Source organism: Malaclemys terrapin, chromosome 20, assembly GCF_027887155.1.
Source record: "Malaclemys terrapin pileata isolate rMalTer1 chromosome 20, rMalTer1.hap1, whole genome shotgun sequence".
Classification (NCBI taxonomy): Eukaryota; Metazoa; Chordata; order Testudines; family Emydidae; genus Malaclemys; species Malaclemys terrapin.
This window is the reverse complement of record NC_071524.1, coordinates 1,059,559-1,076,431: the sequence shown is the minus strand read 5'-3', so window position 1 is coordinate 1,076,431 and position 16,873 is coordinate 1,059,559. Positions and strand designations below refer to the sequence as shown.

Sequence of the window (16,873 nt, the reverse complement as noted above, 5' to 3'; positions counted from 1 at the left end):
CCTTCTCCAGCCCTACCCCTGGCAGCCGCCCCAGCAGGGAGGGGCCGGACGGGGCTGGCGTGTGTCTGGCGAAGTACAGCCCCCTAGATTTCCCCTCCCCCGGGGGGGGGGCATCCCCGAACGCAGGGAAACCCCAGAGCTTTCCACCCCCCCTCAACGTGCTAACCCCCCATAACAATGCCTAGAATCCCCCCCCACACACACACACAGACACACACACAGACTCAGACTTTGCTGCCCGCCAAAATTCATTCCTCCCAAAATTCCCCCACCAGGTAACGTGGGGAAGCAAACTGCAGGAGTTTGTGCCCCGTCATAAAAGACCCCCCCAACATTTGAACAGAACCTCGTAAATTTCACAGTCCCCGCCACTGCTAACACTCCCCGCCCCCCGAACGGACGGCAGATGGGAAGGGCTATGGGACCCTAGCCCCCCGGGCCAGCCAGGGACCCCAATCCTAGACAGCAAAGGGGGCAGGTTAATGGGGTCTGTGGAGTGGACCCCACTTGTAAAGGGTTAATAGGATTCTCCCTCCCCTGGGCAACTGGGGCTTTCACTTCCCCATTGAGGTTTGCCCAAAATAAGGAGCCGGTGCTGGGGAACCAGGAATAGAAATAAACAGCTTTTTATCTTGGGAAGTGGTTAAAACGCGCGGATGGGGGGCTGGGAGCCAGGACTCCTGGGTTCTATCCCCAGCTCTGTGCAGGCAGTGGGGGTCTAGTGGTTAGAGCAGGGGGGCTGGGAGCCAGGACTCCTGGGTTCTAGCCCAACTCTGGGAGGGGAACGGGGTCTAGAACCCAGCAGTGAGCAGGAGGCAAATGCCCGTGGATGCAGCTGCACCTCCGCCCCCCGCCTGGCTGTTGTGGGGGCCCCCGGTGGAGACCCCAGGTAGCCCAAGCTGAGAGCCCAAAGGGGCGGAGATCGGGCAATAGGAAAGCAGACCTAGGTATCATCATCTCCCCACCCAACATCCTGTCCCCTGCCCAATCAGGCACGCGGTGCCCTGGCAACAGTCACCGCAAGCAGAATGGCAACCGCTGTGATGGGACAAACACAGATGGGTGGGTGGAGTGTTGGGGTTTGGTGGTTTCCTGTGGTGGGGTGTCGCGTGGTGTGTGTGGGGGGGTGACCAGAGGCCCATGAGTCACGCAGCCCCCAGCAGCCCCACCCTCTCTTGGCTGTATTCATACAGCTGTACCAGGACCCTGCCCATGCACCTGCCTCCCCAGCTGTGCACCCCACTCCCCAATGCACCCAGCTGTGCACCCCACTCTCCAATGCACTCGGCAACCTAGCTGTGCATCCCCCCGCCATGCATCCAGATCCCCCAGCTGCGCACCCTACTCCCCAATGCACCCAGCTGTGCATCCCCCCCGCCATGCATCCAGATCCCCCAGCTGCGCACCCTACTCCCCAATGCACCCAGCTGTGCATCCCCCCCGCCATGCATCCAGATCCCCCAGCTGTGCATCCCCCGCCCCATACACCGGGCTCCCCCAGCTATTCACGTGCCACAATGCGCCCAGCCCCCGAGCTGTGCACTTGCTTCCCTATGCCCCTGGCCTCCTACCCGTGCACCCTGCTTCCCAATGCACCCGCCCCCCCAGCTGTGTACGTGCCCCCATGCTCCCAGGCCCAGCCCTCCGTCCACTTCCCAGTCTCAGCACACAACTCGCATCCCGACTCCCGCCACAGAAAAGGGAAGGAGGAACCGCGCATGCGCGGGGCGCCCGCTGGAGGACGGGGGCAGCCGAAAGGGGCGGGGTTTGCGCACTGGGCGAGGCCTCGGTGGAGGGTGGGGGAAGGAAAAAGGGAGCTGTTGGGATAGCGCATGCGCAATGTCGGCCTGGCCCTGCTCAGAGTGGTGATTCAGGAGCCTGGGGGAGGGAGTGGCGCCAGGCTCCGCCCCCTGGCTTAGCCCCGCCCCCTGGCCTGGCCTCCTGGTGAGACCCCATCACCCCCCAGGGCAGGATATGGGGCCTTGATGTAACCTGACAGTAGGCTGACCAGATAGCAAGTGTCAAAAATCTGGACAGGAAGTGGGGGGTAATAGGTACCTATGTGAGAAAAAGACCCCAAAATCGGGACTGTCCCTATAAAATCAGGACATCTGGTCACCCAACCTGACAGGGCCTTCGTGTGAGCTGCCGGGGCCTTGGCGTGACGTGGCCTTGGCGTGACTGGGCCTTGGCGTGACCTGACGTGGCCTTGGCGTGACTGGGCCTTGGCGTGACAGGACCTTAGTGTGACGGGGTCTTGGTGTGACTGGACAGGGTCTTGGCATGACAGTGCCTTGACGAGACGGGGTCACTGGGGCCTTGGCATGACCTGCTGAGACCTTGCTATGATTGGACGGGACCTTGGTGTGACTGGACGGCGCCTTGGCGTGATGGCTTGATCTGCCGGGTCCTTGGTGTGACAGGTCTTTGGAGTGATGTGGCCTTGGTGTGACCTGTCAGGACTGTGGTGTAGTGGGGCCATGGTGTGACTTGATGGGGCCTTGGTATGACGGGGCCTTGGCTTGCCATGGCCTGCTGTCGCTGGGGTGTGGCGGGAGTTTCTGGGGCCACGGTGAGATGGGACAGTGTCTTGGTGTGACCTGATGTGTCTTTGGGGTAGGGCCTTGGCATGACATGATGGTATGTTGGCATGACAGGAGGGGGCGGACACGGGACAGAGTCTTAGCGCGACCTGTGAAATGAAACAACTCTGAGCAGCAGTGGCGCCCCCCTGTGGTTGTGACAGAGCAGCCATCCCATCCGGACACAGAGCCGCTGGGGAAGGGAGCAGTGTCACGTGTCCTCCCTCACCCTGTAGCCTCCAGCTCCACAGCCCCTCGGCTCCTCCCCCACATCCTGGCATCCCGCACCCCAGCAGGACCCCACCCCAACATGCCATCCCCGGTTCAGGCACCTGGGGGCTCCCTAGCTTGGAAATAAATGCCTTCCTGTTAACCCAGCCATCGCACCCCCTCTAACCACTAGGCCCCACTCCCCTCCCAGAGCTGGGATAGAACCCAGGAGTCCTGGCTCCCAGTCCCCTGCAGTGTAGACATTCTGCATGGCTGGGGGCGGGAGGGATGGAGGTGTGTTTGTGATTGGGGTGCGGTGGGGAGAGGGGATGGGTGTGGGGTGGAGTGGGGGAAAGGGAGGTGTGGGGTTGGTGGGGGGGAATAAAGGGGATTTTCCAGCCTGGCTCTCCTGTTCCCCCTAATCTGACATGTTCCCCTTTTCTCCCACCCCCAGGGCTCCGTCCTCTCCCACCATTGGCTGAGGTATTTCTGCTTCCTGGAGACGGTTGCTAACAACTCAGGTGGTGCGGGTGTGGGGGGCGGCGATGCTGGCAGGCGAGGAGAGGCCAGGCGTGATCCCCGCACCTCCCTGTGCCTGGCACGGGCTGGGCTCCCCGCGAGCCCACTGACCATCCCCCCCGGACTGGCTGCCGGAGAGTGAGGTAAATCCCAGCACCCAGGGGTGGGGGGTACTGGGGCTAGGAAGGAAATCGGATCCCAGATCTCCCCCCCACCCTAAACCTTCCCCCCAAACTCTCCCCTGAGCCTCCAAACCTTGTACCCAACTCACCACTGACCCCCCAGAACCTTCCCCCAACTCACCACCGACCCCTGAACTTTCCCCCTAAACTCTCTCCTGAGCCCCCAAACCTTCCCCCCAAACTCACCCCGATCCCTGAACCTTCCCCCCAAATTCACCACCGACCCCCTGACCCCCCAAATTCCCACTTACCACCTGAACCTTCCCCCCAAACTCTCCCCTGAGCCTCCAAATCTTCCCCCCAAACTTACCCCAACCCCTGAACTTTCCCCCAAGCCCCCTGAACCTTCCCCCAAACTCACCCCAACCCCCTGAACCTTCCCCCCCAAATTCACCACTGACCCCCTGAACCCAGGGTGGGAGGGATAGCTCAGTGGTTTGAGCATTGGCCTGCTAAACCCAGGGTTGTGAGTTCAATCCTTGAGGAGGCCACTTAGGGATCTGGGGCAAAATCAGTACTTGGTCCTGCTAGTGAAGGCAGGGAGCTGGACTTGATGACATTTCAGGGTCCCTTCCAGTTCTATGAGATAGGTATATCTCCATATATTTATTATAACCCACCCAAATTCCCACTTACCCCCTGACCCTTCCCCCTCAAATTCACCTCTGACCCCTGAATCTTTCCTCCACTCCCCCCGATTCTCCAAACCTTCCCCCAAACTCACCCTGACCACCTGAACCTGCCCCCAGCCACAGAACCACCTGATTCTTTGCTCCCAAATGACCCCCCTCCAAACTCCACAGCTCCCTGAACCTTCCCCCCCAATCCCATTCCACCCTCCAACTCCTTAAACCCTCCTAGCCCCTATGCACCAGCCCCACGCCTTCCCCAGCCCCTCCAAAGCACGAGGTGGGGGACGGGGGCAGCGTTAGCCCCTCCCAGAATCAGCTACATGCCTGACAGTGCGAGGCCTGCCCCAGAGCCTCGGGAGGTTGCCCCCTCTCCTGATGCCCCAGTGCTGGGCTGGGCACCCCCGGCGTGCCCCCAGTGTCCAGCCGCGCCCCCTCCACCCCTGTCTCTCTCTGGGCCATGGCAGCCGGGTTCCAGTTAAAAGCCCTCTCTCTCTCTCTCCTCAGTCTCTTTCTTGGCCACCTGTCGGCGAAGAGGAGGAGGAGAAGATGCCGCTGCACCGATCTGCCTCGAGTACCCGCTCGGAGGGCAGCGACCTGGACCTGGAGGGCATCGGTAATGGCTGTGCCCCAGGGCATTGTGGGAAGTCTAGGGATTGGCATCTCCTGGCTGCCACCAGACAGAATGGGAGCTATCCCGCTGCCTCCAGCGTGGACCTGCCGCCAGTGCCCTCCGCGTGGCCCTGCCCCCTGTGCTCTGCACCCCCAGTGCCCATGTGTGGCCCCGCCCCCGTGCGCTGTCCCCCCAGTGACTCCACACGGCCCCATCTCCGTGCTCTACCCCCGGTACCCATCACATGACCTTCCTGCGCCCCCCCCCACGCACTCTGCATGGTCCCACCCTCTGTGCTTTGCCTCCCTGATGCCCCCCTGTGCGGTCTTGTCCCCTGTGCTCTGGCTCCAGTGCCCCCCAGCATGGTCCCGCCCCTTTATCTAGCCCCCTGGGTGCCCCCCCTCACAGCCTGTTGTCCCAGTGCCACATGGGGCTCCCTACTCGTAACCCCACCACTCTAGTGCCCTCCCTGTTTTCTCTCCCTGCCCCACATCTCTGTCCGATCCCTGCCCCATGCCCTCGGTCCCAGGAGCTGGCGGTAACAATACCCCGGCCCTCCCAGCACTACCCCATCAGCCCAGCCAGGGTGAGGGGTTCCCCCCCCCTGCCAGGCCGCCTTGGGGATGAGTCATCCCAGCAGCCAGAGGCTGTGGGGAAGGCATCTGGGAGGGGGGCAGCACCCCACTTAGTCAGACTGCTGAACTTAACAGACTTTGGATTGACCCCAGGGGGCTGAGATCAGAACCTGGCTTTGTCCCCATTGCAAATAGGAGTGACTCTGGATTGGCCCTGAGGCGGGGGCTGAGATGAGAACCTGGCCCTGCCCTTTGCCTTTAGCCCCTCCGATCCCCTGATATCCCACCCCCAACTCTGTCCCAGTCCGGAGCATTGTCCTGTGGCTGGGATGACACCAACGCTTCACCCCAAAATGTGGGACCTTGGAATGAGGAAGTGGGACCTTGGTATGATAAGGGGTCTTGGCGTGATGGGATGGGGGTATTGACGTGACAGGGTGAGGCCATGGCAGACCTTGGCATGACATGATGGGGCCTTGGTGTGATGGGGCATGGCCTTGGCTTGACGTCACGGGGCCTTGGTGTGACAAGATAATCTTGTCCTCAGATGACAAAGGCCTCAGACTCATCTGCTGCCTTCTCTAACGATTCCCTTCCCCCCTTTTCTGCCCCCCCCATCTCACCCCCCCCCCAGCTGAGAGCGAGCTGGCCAAGCTGCAGCGCCAGTTCCGGCTGCTAGAGGGTGACCGCCATGCCTACACCCTGCAGTCCCAGGAGACCATCCGCAAGCAGCTGTACGTACCCCCTTGCGGTCCCTGGGGCCCAGGTCACCGAGCTGGGGCAGGAGACCTGGGAATTATCCCTGAGAGGAGGGTCACTGGGCTGGGGGAGGGGTCTGGGAATGATCCCAGGGGGCGGGGTCACCAGGCTAGAGGGAGGGACCCAGGAAACATTCCAGGGGTCGGGGTCACCGGGCTGGGTGGCAGGTTCAACACACAAACCTATACAACGCAACTGACACCCCCCACACACCGTAACACAGACTGACACACTCCCCTCTGCACACTGATGCGTTATTGATGTAACACTCAGCCCCCTAACAACCCACGTGGGCCTAGCAACACTCTCCCCCCCCACACACACACACACTAGACTGGGTCACTGCCCTCCGCCCCGCTCCCCTCACATGTTCACACTCACTCGGACGAGATCACACACACGAGTCCCACATTGGATCACACGCAGTAGATCACACAGAGGCATACAGTCAGACAAGCTCACATTAGATCACACTCGCACACTTGAACACCCACACTCAAACCGTAGCTCACACACACATACCAGGTGACCCAGACTTACCTGCCCACAAGATCCCATGTTAGATCCCACTCGCACATGACACTGCGCAGACACCAGATCATACTAGATCCCGCCAACACATGCCAGATCACCATAGATCACACACCAGATCTCTCTGACACCCACCAGATCACGCACACACCATCTCCCACCTGATCCCGCACACTGACACCCACCACATCACACACACACACACACACACACAATCACACACACTAGCTCGCACACCCTCCCACAAGTTCTCTCCATCCTCTTCCCCCGATGCTCCACACCCTCCAGTAGATCCAGCCCCCGCTGCCCCCTGCGTGCTGGGCCCCAGCATACCCCGCCTACCCTCCACCCTGCGCCATGGGGCCCCACCGCTGCCACCATCCCACCCCAGCGCTGCCTGCCACCCGGCGCCTCTCCCTGCCACCCATCTCTGCTGGCCACCCTGGTGTCTCCGGCAGGGCCGACCTGCAGCGGCTAGAGAAGGAGCGGAAGGGGCTGCTGTGGGACCTGCGGGTGGCGGAGGGCCGTGCCAACAGGCAGCGGGAGCAGGAGCAGGCCGGCAGCCTACGCACCCTGCTGCGGAACCAGGACCAGGTGGAGGAGCAGGCGGCTGCCGAGAGGAGGACGGTGACCCAGCTAGACCAGGAGGTACCACTGGACTGGTAGGGTGATGTAGTGGTTAGAGCAGAGGGGCTGGGAACCAGGACACCTGGGTTCTCTCCTGGCTCGGGGACGGGAGTGGGGCTGCGGCAATCAGACTGTGTCCCTGGCAGGGCTCCCCCCTTCTCCTGTTCCCTGGTGAGTGAACAGGATGGGATGGGCGTGGAGGAGAGGCTCGGTGTGGCTCTTCCTCTATCCCACAATGCTATGCGGGGAATTACCCACAAGGCCTTGAATGATTTCAGAAAGGGGAACTACACATAAATGTAGGGGTTAGTGAAAGAGAAATTAAAAGGTACAGTACCAAAAGTGAAATCCCTGCAAGCCGCGTGGAAACTTTTTAAAGACACCATAATAGAGGTTCAACTGAAATGTATACCCCAAATTAAAAAACATGGTAAGAGAACCAGAAAAGAGCCACCGTGGTTAAACAACAAAGTAAAAGAAGCAGTGAGAGGCAAAAAGGCATCCTTTAAAAAGTGGAAGATAAATCGTAATGAAGAAAATAGAAAAGAGCATAAACTCTGGCTAATGAAGTGTAAAAATATAATTAGAAAGACCAAAAAAGAATTTGAAGCTAGCCAAAGACTCCAAAAGTAATAGCAAAAGGTTTTTTAAATACATCAGAAATAGAAAGCCTGCTAAACAACCAGCGGGGCCACTGGACGACCGAGATGCTAAAGGAGCACTCAATGACGATAAGGCCATTGCAGAGAAATTAAATGAATTCTTTCCATAGGTCTTCACTGTTGAGGATGTGAGGGAGATTCCCAAACCTGAGCCATTGTTTTGGGGTGACAGATCTGAGGAACTGTCCCAAGTTGAGGTGTCATTAGAGGAGGTTTTGGAACAAATTGATAAACTAAACAGTAATAAGTCTCCAGGACCTGATGGTATTCACCCAAGAGTTCTGAAGGAACTCAAATATGAAATTGCAGCACTATTAACTGTCATCTGTAACCTATCATTTAAATCAGCTTCTGTACCAACTGACTGGAGGCTAGCTAATGTGACGCCAGTTTTTAAAAAGGCCTCCAGAGGTGATCCTGGCAATTACAGGCACCCGGTACGCCTCACTTCAGTACCAGGCAAATTAGTTGAAACTATTGTAAAGAACAAAACTGTCAGACACACAGATGAACATAATTTGTTAGGAAATAGTCAACATGGGTTTTGTAAAGGGAAATCACGCCTCACCAATCTACTAGAATTCTTTGAGGGAGTCAACAAGCATGTGGACAAGGGGGATCCAGTGTACTTAGATTTTCAGAAAGCCTTTGACAAGGTCCCTCACCAAAGGCTCTTAAGCAAAGTAAGCAGTCACGGGATAAGAGGGAAGGTTCTTTCATGGATTGGTAACTGGTTAAAAGATAGGAAACAAGGGGTAGGAATAAATGGCCAGTTTTCAGAATGGAGAGAGGTAGATAGTGGTGTCCTCCAGGGGTCTGTACTGGGCCGAGTCCTATTCAACATATTCAGAAACGATCTGGAAAAAGGGGTAAACAGTGCGGTGGCAAAATTTGCAGATGATACAAAACTACTCAAGATAGTTAAGTCCCAGGCAGACTGCGAAGAGCTACAAAAGAATCTCACAAAACTGGGTGATTGGGCAACAAAATGGCAGGTGAAATTCAATGTTGATAAATGCAAAGTAATGCACATTGGAAAACATAATCCCAACTATACATATACAATGATGGGGTCTAAATTAGCTGTTACCACTCAAGAAAGAGATCTTGGAGTCAGTGTGGATGGTTCTCTGAAAACATCCACTCAATGTGCAGCGGCAGCCAAAAAAGCGAACAGAAGGTTGGGAATCATCAAGATAGGGATAGATAATAAGACAGAAAAGATCCTATTGCTTCTATATAAATCCATGGCACGCCCACACCTTGAATACTGCGTGCAGATGTGGTCACCCCATCTCAAAAAAATATATTGGAATTGGAAAAGGTTCAGAAAAGGGCAACAAAAATGATTAGGGGTATGGAACGGCTGCCATATGAGGAGAGATTCATAAGACGGGGTCTTTTCAGCTTGGAAAAGAGGCGTCTAAGGGGGGATATGATAGAGGTCTATAAAATCATGAGTGGTATAGGGAAAGTAAATTAAGGAAGTGTTATTTACGCCTTCTCATAGTACAAGAACAAGGGGCCACCAAGTGAAATTAATAGGTAACAGGTTTAAAACAAACACAAGAAAATATTTTTTTCACGCAACACACTGTCAACCTCTGGAACTCCTTGCCAGAGGGTGTTGTGAAGGCCAATACTATAACGGGGTTCAAAAGGGAGCTAGATAGATTCATGGAGGACAGGTCCATCAATGGCTATTCGCCAGGATAGGTAGGGATGGTGTCCCTAGCCTCTGTTTGCCAGACGCTGGGATTGGGTGACAGGGCATGGCTCACTTGATGATAACCTGTCTGTTCATTCCCTTTGGGGCACCTGCCATTGGCCACTGTCAGAGGACAGGATAATGGCCTTGATGGACCTTTGGTCTGACCCAGTATGGCCGTTTTTGTGTTCTTGTGATGCTACAGTGCATCCCAGCATGCTCTGGGACAGAGCCTGGGGGATCAGGCCAAGATGTCCCCCTTCCTCTGGCTGGCGGTTGGCTTTGGTGCCCCCTTCCTCTATCCATCCCAAAGGCACTGCTGGGCATCACCCAGAAGCTCTTGGGGGTGCTACGGGGCACCCAAGGCAGTGAGGCCGTGGGGCTCGGGCTGTGGTTCCTAACGGTGTGTCCCCCCCCGGCAGATCCGGAGCTGGGAGAAGCGGCTGGCCGGGCTGGCGAAGCAGGCGGGCAGTGCAGGAGTGAACCAGCGGCACAAGGCCCAGGGCCAGAGGAGGGTGCGCACCCTGGAGAACCAGCTGGACAAGGTGAGGGGGGGCAGGGCTGTCACTGCCGGAGGGGACACTAGTGGTTAGAGCAGGCGAGGGGGGGCTGGGTTCTATCCCCCGCTCTGGGAGGGGAGTGGAGGATAGGGGTTAGAGCAGAGGGGCTGGGAGCCAGGACGCCTGGGTTATCTCCCGGCTTGGGGAGGGAAGTGGAGGATAGGGGTTAGAGCAGAGGGGCTGGGAGCCAGGACGCCTGGATTCTCTCCCGGCTCGGGGAGGGGAATGGGGTGTAAATGCCGGCCCCGGGGAGTGAGGCTGTGTTCCACTTTGGGAGGCTTCACCAGGCGCCCTGGCCCTCAGGGGGGCTAATGCCAGCACCCCTGGTTCTCTTCAGGCATCAGCCCGGTTCAACTCCCAGCTGGCGCTGAACGCCAGCCTGCGCGAGGAGCTGGAGACCCTGCGCATCGAACGTGGGCGCTTCGAACACCTTTACCGCAGGCTGGAGAGGGTGAGAGCTCTGCCAGAGGAGCGGGGGGCTGGGAGCCAGGACGCCTGGGTTCTCTCCCCGGCTTGGGGGTGGGGAGTGAGGTCTAAAGGTTAGAGCCGGTGGTGGTGGTTGTTAACCCCGTCTTTCCCTTCATGGTTCAAGCTGCACGTACCCCCTGCACCCAGCCTGTCACATGGTGACCAGGGACCCATCAGTCCCCACAGAGCCCAACGTGGGAAACTGAGGCACCAATGGGCACCACTGGGAGGTGCACACAGGGTTTGGTCCCACCCACCAGTTGGGCTCTGATTGGTGTCTGATAGGACCCCTCCCCCCGGTGATGTGCATAAAATGAAGGGTTGTGGTTGGCTGATGCTGGCCCCAGTGGGAAGCAGGCATCTAATTGGCCAACAAAGGTCTTGTTAAGAAAGTGGTGTGGGATGGAGAGGTCTGATTGGCCAGTGAAGCTCCTGCTATGACACGGGGCCAGAACGGAAGGATCTGATTGGCCAAGAGAAACCTATGACCTTCTCCCTTTGATTCCCAGGAGCTGCAGGAGACGCGGAAAGCCATTGGAGCCGTGATTGACTCCTCCTCCTCGGCCTTTGATGCTAGGTAGGGCCCCCGGCACCACCTGCTAGCCCCACTGCGCCCCCTGCTGGCCCACAGCGCCTCCCGCTGGCCCACAGCGCCCCCTGCTGGCCCCTGGTGCCTCCTGCTGGACACATGGTGCCAAGGAGACCCACAGCAACCCCTCCTGTCTCCAGGGTGCCCCTCTGCTGGCCCCACAATCTTCCCCCCCACCCGCTGCTCCGTGCACTCAGGATCGGCCATCCCATCCGCACACATGTCACGGGCCTGTCTGATCTTGCCTCAGGGCACTGCCCACTCCAGCAGAAGCCAAGGGCTAGTCGGGCTGTGGAAACTGAGCCCCCTGCACCCTTCATGGGGGCCCGGGAAGGGCAGGGCCGGGGTCTTGGTATCTCCTACTGCATAAAGTGGGGGAGCCAGGACTCCTGGGTTCTCTCCCTGGCTCTGGGAGGGGAGTGGGGTCTAGTGGGGAGAGCAGGGGGGCAGGCTGGGAGCCCGGACTCCTGGGTTCTGTCCAGGGCTTTGCTGGCTGTCTGTGGGCAGGGTACCCACTTTTATTGCTCCCCTCCCGTCCTGCAGGGATGAGGCCCAGACCAAGCTGGGGCAGCTGAGGGAGAAGGCGGAGAAGGACTTGGCCCAGCATGGGGCCGAGATGAAGGAGCTGCAGCGGGTCCTGGACCACGACCGGCGCTTACGCCACTTCCTGGATGTCAAGGTGCAGGAGCGGACGTTCACCCAGGAGGCGCTGGAGGCCAAGCGCAAGAGAGGTACTAGCCGGGACGCTTGGGTTCTCTCCTGACTCTGGGAGGAGAGTGGGGTTTAGTGGCTAGAGCGGGGGGTGGGGGAGGCGCTGGGAGCCAGGACTCCTCTGTTCTCTCCCTGGCTCTGGGAGGGGAGTGAGGTCTAGTGGTTAGAGCACGGGGCCTGGGAGCCAGGACTCCTGAGTTCGGTGACTGAGGGGCTCTGACCGTGTCCGGTTTACTCCCCGTTCAGAGCAAGAGGAGGCCGAGGGGAAGCACCGGGACCCCAGGGAGGAGCTGCTGGAGTCCTATGAAGCTGCCTTCAAGCAGATCCAACAGATGACAGGGGAGGACGACCTGGATGTGCTGGTGGAGAAATTCATAGCAGGTGATGGGCAGAGGGCGCTGGCTCGGATCCGGCCCGAGGCGGGGGGCTCTCTCTCCAGTCCGCGGGCTGGACTCTGTTGGGGGATCTGACTCTGGTGGAGGGGGAAGGGTCTGTCGGAGGGGGGGGATGTCTCTCTGGTCCGGGGGGGTGTCTATGGGGTTTCTCCAGTCAGGGGGAAGGGATCTGTCGGGGGAGGGTGGGGGGCTCTTTTCGGTCAGGGCCTCTGACACCTCCCTCCCCCTCCCAGTTGAGGACCGGAATTTTGCCCAGTTCAACTACGTCAACGAGCAGAACAACGAGCTGGAGCGACTGGGGGAGCGAATCGCCCAGGTGAGGGGGGCCAGCCCCCGATAGCTCTGCCCCCCGCAGACAGCCCTGCCCCAATGCCCTCCAGGGCGCTGCCCCCCACAGATAGCCCTGCCCCCCACTGTCCCCCATCATAGACCCTGTCCCCCATTGACCACCAGCATCCTGCCCCTCCACAGAAAGCCCTGCATCCTCCCAACTTCTCCCAGGGCCTTCTGCACCATAGACTGTCCTGCCCCCCACGCCCCCCCATAGACAGCCCTTCCCCCTCTGTCCCCCATGGCTCTGCCCCCGGGGCCCTGTTCCCCATAGACAACCCTGCTCCCTTCCAGGGCCATGCCAAATCCCGCCCCCCCTCTGAGGGCCATACCCAGCTCTGCCTGCCTCTCTCCCCTCCCACGCCCTCCCTGTACCCTTCTGCGGCCTCCCAGGTGCACCGGGAGATCCAGGCGGCGCGGGCCCAGGACGAGCAGGAGCAGCAGGAGCAGCGGGCGCAGACCCGGGCGCTGGAGATGCAGCAGGAGGCTGTCGTGCAGGAGGCCCAGCAGCTGCTGAGCAAAGAGAAGGTGGCCAGGAAAACCCTGGAACAGCTCAAAGAGGGTACGGAGCCGGGGGGGGTGTCCCGGGACCCGCATCGTCTCTGCAAGCCGGTGGTAGAACCCAGGAGTCCTGGATCCCAGCCCCCTGCTCTAACCACTAGACCCAAATCCCCTCCCAGGGCTGGGGAGAGAACCCAGGAGCCCCGACTCCCAGCCCGCCTGCTCCCCTAACCACTAGACCCCACTCCCCTCCCAGAGCCAGGGATAGAACCCGGCGTCCTGGCTCCCAGCTCCCCCTCCTCAAGCTGTGGGTAGAACCCAGGCGTCCGGGCTGTCTGTCCCCGCAGGGATCAGGTCGCTGTTCAGGAAGCTGGACTGTCAGTGCTTGGTGCTGGACGAGGCACTGGGGGGCTCGGCCGTGGTGCGGGATGGGAACATCCCCGTGTTCCTGGGTCTCCTGGAGCAGCGGGCCCACGAGCTGTTGGCCATGCGCTCCTACCTGGCCTCCAAGGTACGGGCAGCTGGGCGGGGGGGAGTTCTGCATGGGGGGGTGCTGGGGGATGGGACATTGTGGATGGGGTGAAGCTGGGGGGGATCTGTACTGGCAACAGTGGTGGGGGATGGGACCGTGCCAGCTGAGGGGGAGCCGGGGAGGGGAGCGTTGGGGGATGGGATGGGATGGGGAAACCAGGGGCGGGGGATCTGTGCTGGGGGAAGGATTGAGGGGGCAGGTCTATGTCAGGTGGGAGGAATTGCGGGGGTCGGTGCTGGGTGTGTGTGTCCCAAGTGGGCGGGGGCAGGGAGTGGGATGGGGTGGGGGGGATGGGATGAGGTGCGGGGGATGTGTGCTGGGGCAGAGATCAGGGGATGGGATGATCTGACGGGGATGTGGGGGGGGCAGGAAATGAGCCCCCCACCCCCAGACCATCCCCCAACTTTTTCTCCCTCCCCCCAGAACTACGATCTACCCTACGACCCCGAAGAGACGGCTCGACTGCTCCTGGGGCAGGTGGAGGGTTACGCCCCCACAGCGTACCCCCTGCGGCCCCCCACTGCTGGGTAAGCACCGTGTCCCCAACCCCCTACAGCCATGGGATTGGGGGGGGCTCCTACCCTGCCATCCACAGCACATATGGTCTAGAAAGACCTGACCCAGGAGAGGGATGGGGTAGAGCTGGGGGGCTGGGAGCCAGGACTCCTGGGTTCTCTCCCGGCTCTGGGAGGGGAGTGGGGTCTAGTGGTTACAGCAGGATGGGGGTCTGGAGCCAGGACTCCTGGGTTCTCTCCTGGCTCTGGAAGGGGAGTGGGGTCTAGTGGTGAGAGCAGGGTGAGGGGCTGGGAGCCAGGACTCTTGGGTTCTATCTCCCGCAGGAGTTCACACATACTTAGCCCCCTCATTCTCTTTATCTTCTCCCCAGGGAGGAATATGAAGCTGGGAGTGAGGAAGAGGAGCGACCCCTCACCCACAGTGAACTGAGAGACCGCATCCTCCGGGAGGTGAGTTGGGCCTAGTGGTTAGAGCAGGGGGCTGGGCGCCAGGACTCCTGGATTCCCTCCCCAGTTCTTCCTGAATCAAGCTAACTCGTTTGCCTCCCCACAGGTGCTGAGCAAGGAGGAGACACCGTCCCCCAAGAAGACCCAGTTCACCGAGCCGGGGGGGCTGCGGGCGGCTGGGGGGGCCCGGCGGCCCATGGAGGCCTGAGGCAGAGGCTGGGGTCGGAGCTGGGTCTCCTGTGGCAAATAGCATCCCGGTCAGACTCCTGTAGTGTGTGCTGCTTCCCTCCACCCCCTTGTTCCCCTCTTTCTCTACCTTCTCCCCCCATCCCTGTCCCCATCGGCACTGTCCTGGGACTGGATTCCACCTCTGCGCCTCTCCAGTTGAACGCACCCTGCCACCATCGTCCCCTCTGCCTTCCCGGGCTGCCTGTCGCCCTAGATCTCGGGGAGCTATGGTGGGAACCCCCAGTACTGACGCCCCCCCACACCAGATCAAGCTGTCCCCCTTTCCATCTGCTGAAGTGGCCGGTTCCTTTGGCCCAACAGCAGGGTGTGGGTGTCGGGCGAGGTGAGACCCTCCCACTGTCCCCCGCCCCCCAAACCACACCTCCACTCTGAGAATCTTGTCTAATCTTCAGGTCTCTCCCGCCAATCAATCATGGATGGAAGCTGGTTAATTTCACACTCTGAAATTGACCTGCTCCAGATGCACGACCCCCCCGCCCCATGCACACCATGCCCCCCTCATACCACAGCCAGATGGTCCCCAAGGAGCATGCCCAGATACGGAGTGAGGCTGCCCCCTCCCGGTGAGATGGAAATTTTTCCTCCCCCTCCCCCCCGAACCGGGAGAGGGCAGACCCCCAACCCCAAAGTGGAGAATGCTGCATGGGAACCAGCGGTGGGATTGTATCAGTGGAGGGATGGAATCCGTAATAAATGCCACAAGGTTGTATTGTGTGAAACAGTGCTGCCTCCTGCTGGGCGTTTGTGTGAGCTCCCCACGCCCTGGGTGCGTCCCCTCTGGGGTGGGGCGCGAGGGCTGGTTATCCGGGGACCCCTCGCCCGGCGCTGGGATGCGGCCCCTCTGGGGTGGGGTGCGGGGGCTGGGTATCCGGGGACTGCTGGCTTGATGTCCCCTAGCACTGCACTGGGGCCAGCGCTGACAGCCAGAGCAGAGCGCCCCCTTTTGAGCCCCTGCCCCGCTCCCTGCTGCCCAGATCTCCCAGAGCCAATTAGCGAACCCAGGAGTCCTGGCTCGCTGTCCGTGCTGTAACCAGTGGGGTCCAAGTGGACTGAGGGCAGGGGCCGGGAGGAGAGCTGCTGAAAAGTGTTGGCTGCTTCTTGCAATGCCGGCTCTGGCCACAGGAGGCAGCTCTGGGTAGGTCCTGACAAGAGGGGAAAGGCCCCATGTCCCATTTTCTGCCAGTGCCCACAGGGGAGAGGCCCCCAGCCCCATTCCCTGCCCCCCCCTTCCAGGAAGGAGCTTTGGGCCCGGGCTGGGGGGTGAATGAACCTTTTGTTCTCTGCTGCCACCAAGGAAAGGGGAAGTGGAACCAGCGGCTGCCTTGTGGAGGGAGTGTGGGGGGTGGGGCGGCTTGGCCAGTCGGGGGGGGGGAGGGGGCTGGGAATTTTCATTTGTGGGGGGTCCTCCTGGCTTGCAGAGCTAAAAGGCAGTGCAGAGCGCTCTGTCGGTTCCCAGGCTCCTCCTGCTCTAACCCACTCCCTTCCCAGAGCCGGGGAGAGAACCCAGGAGTCCTGGCTACCAGCCCCCTCTGCTCTAACCACTAGACCCCACTCTCCTCCCAGAGCTGGGGAGAGAACCCAGGAGTCCTGGCTCCCAGCCCCCTCTCCCCGCTCTAACCACTAGACCCTGCTCCCCTCTGCCACACTGGCAGGGAGAGGGGCCCGATAGGGGTCAGGAGGGGTGTTATCAAACGGTGGGTCGCGACCCCGTTGTAATGGGGTCGGCAGGGCTGGCGTTAGGGGCTGTAATTTTTGTTGTCAGAAGCGGATCCGGGTGCGATGACGTTTTAGAACCCCTGGATCAGATGCTGGAAGTTGGGGGCGGCACTAGGGTTGTCTGGGCAACCAAATATTGAGATCCTGTAGGGGCGGGGCCTCCTGTGGGACATCCCGGTATTGGGGGAGGGGCGCTGCTGTCACCCCTGCCCCACCCGCTGGTAACAGAAGTTGGGCCAGATGTGGAGTGCAGCTGGGAAGCC

The 16,873-nt window shown here is 60.1% G+C and overlaps 1 protein-coding gene across 2 annotated transcripts; it reads left to right on the top strand.

The window, feature by feature from the left end:
* The first annotated feature begins 3,316 nt into the window (after window positions 1–3,316).
* ODAD1 (outer dynein arm docking complex subunit 1) lies at window positions 3,317–15,615 on the top strand. Of its 2 annotated transcripts, XM_054009999.1 has the most exons (15): window positions 3,317–3,454; window positions 4,630–4,738; window positions 5,945–6,044; window positions 7,059–7,248; window positions 10,020–10,142; window positions 10,495–10,608; window positions 11,135–11,202; window positions 11,758–11,945; window positions 12,172–12,306; window positions 12,554–12,636; window positions 13,044–13,212; window positions 13,499–13,662; window positions 14,107–14,210; window positions 14,570–14,648; window positions 14,752–15,615. In XM_054009999.1, exons 2-15 carry the CDS (start codon window positions 4,672–4,674, stop codon window positions 14,851–14,853), a joined length of 1,686 nt encoding a protein of 561 aa, XP_053865974.1. In that variant the 5' UTR covers window positions 3,317–3,454; window positions 4,630–4,671; the 3' UTR covers window positions 14,854–15,615. The 2 variants fall into 2 exon arrangements, with proteins under 2 accessions (XP_053865974.1, XP_053865975.1); XM_054010000.1 differs by lacking the exon at window positions 10,495–10,608.
* Window positions 15,616–16,873: the final 1,258 nt, after the last annotated feature.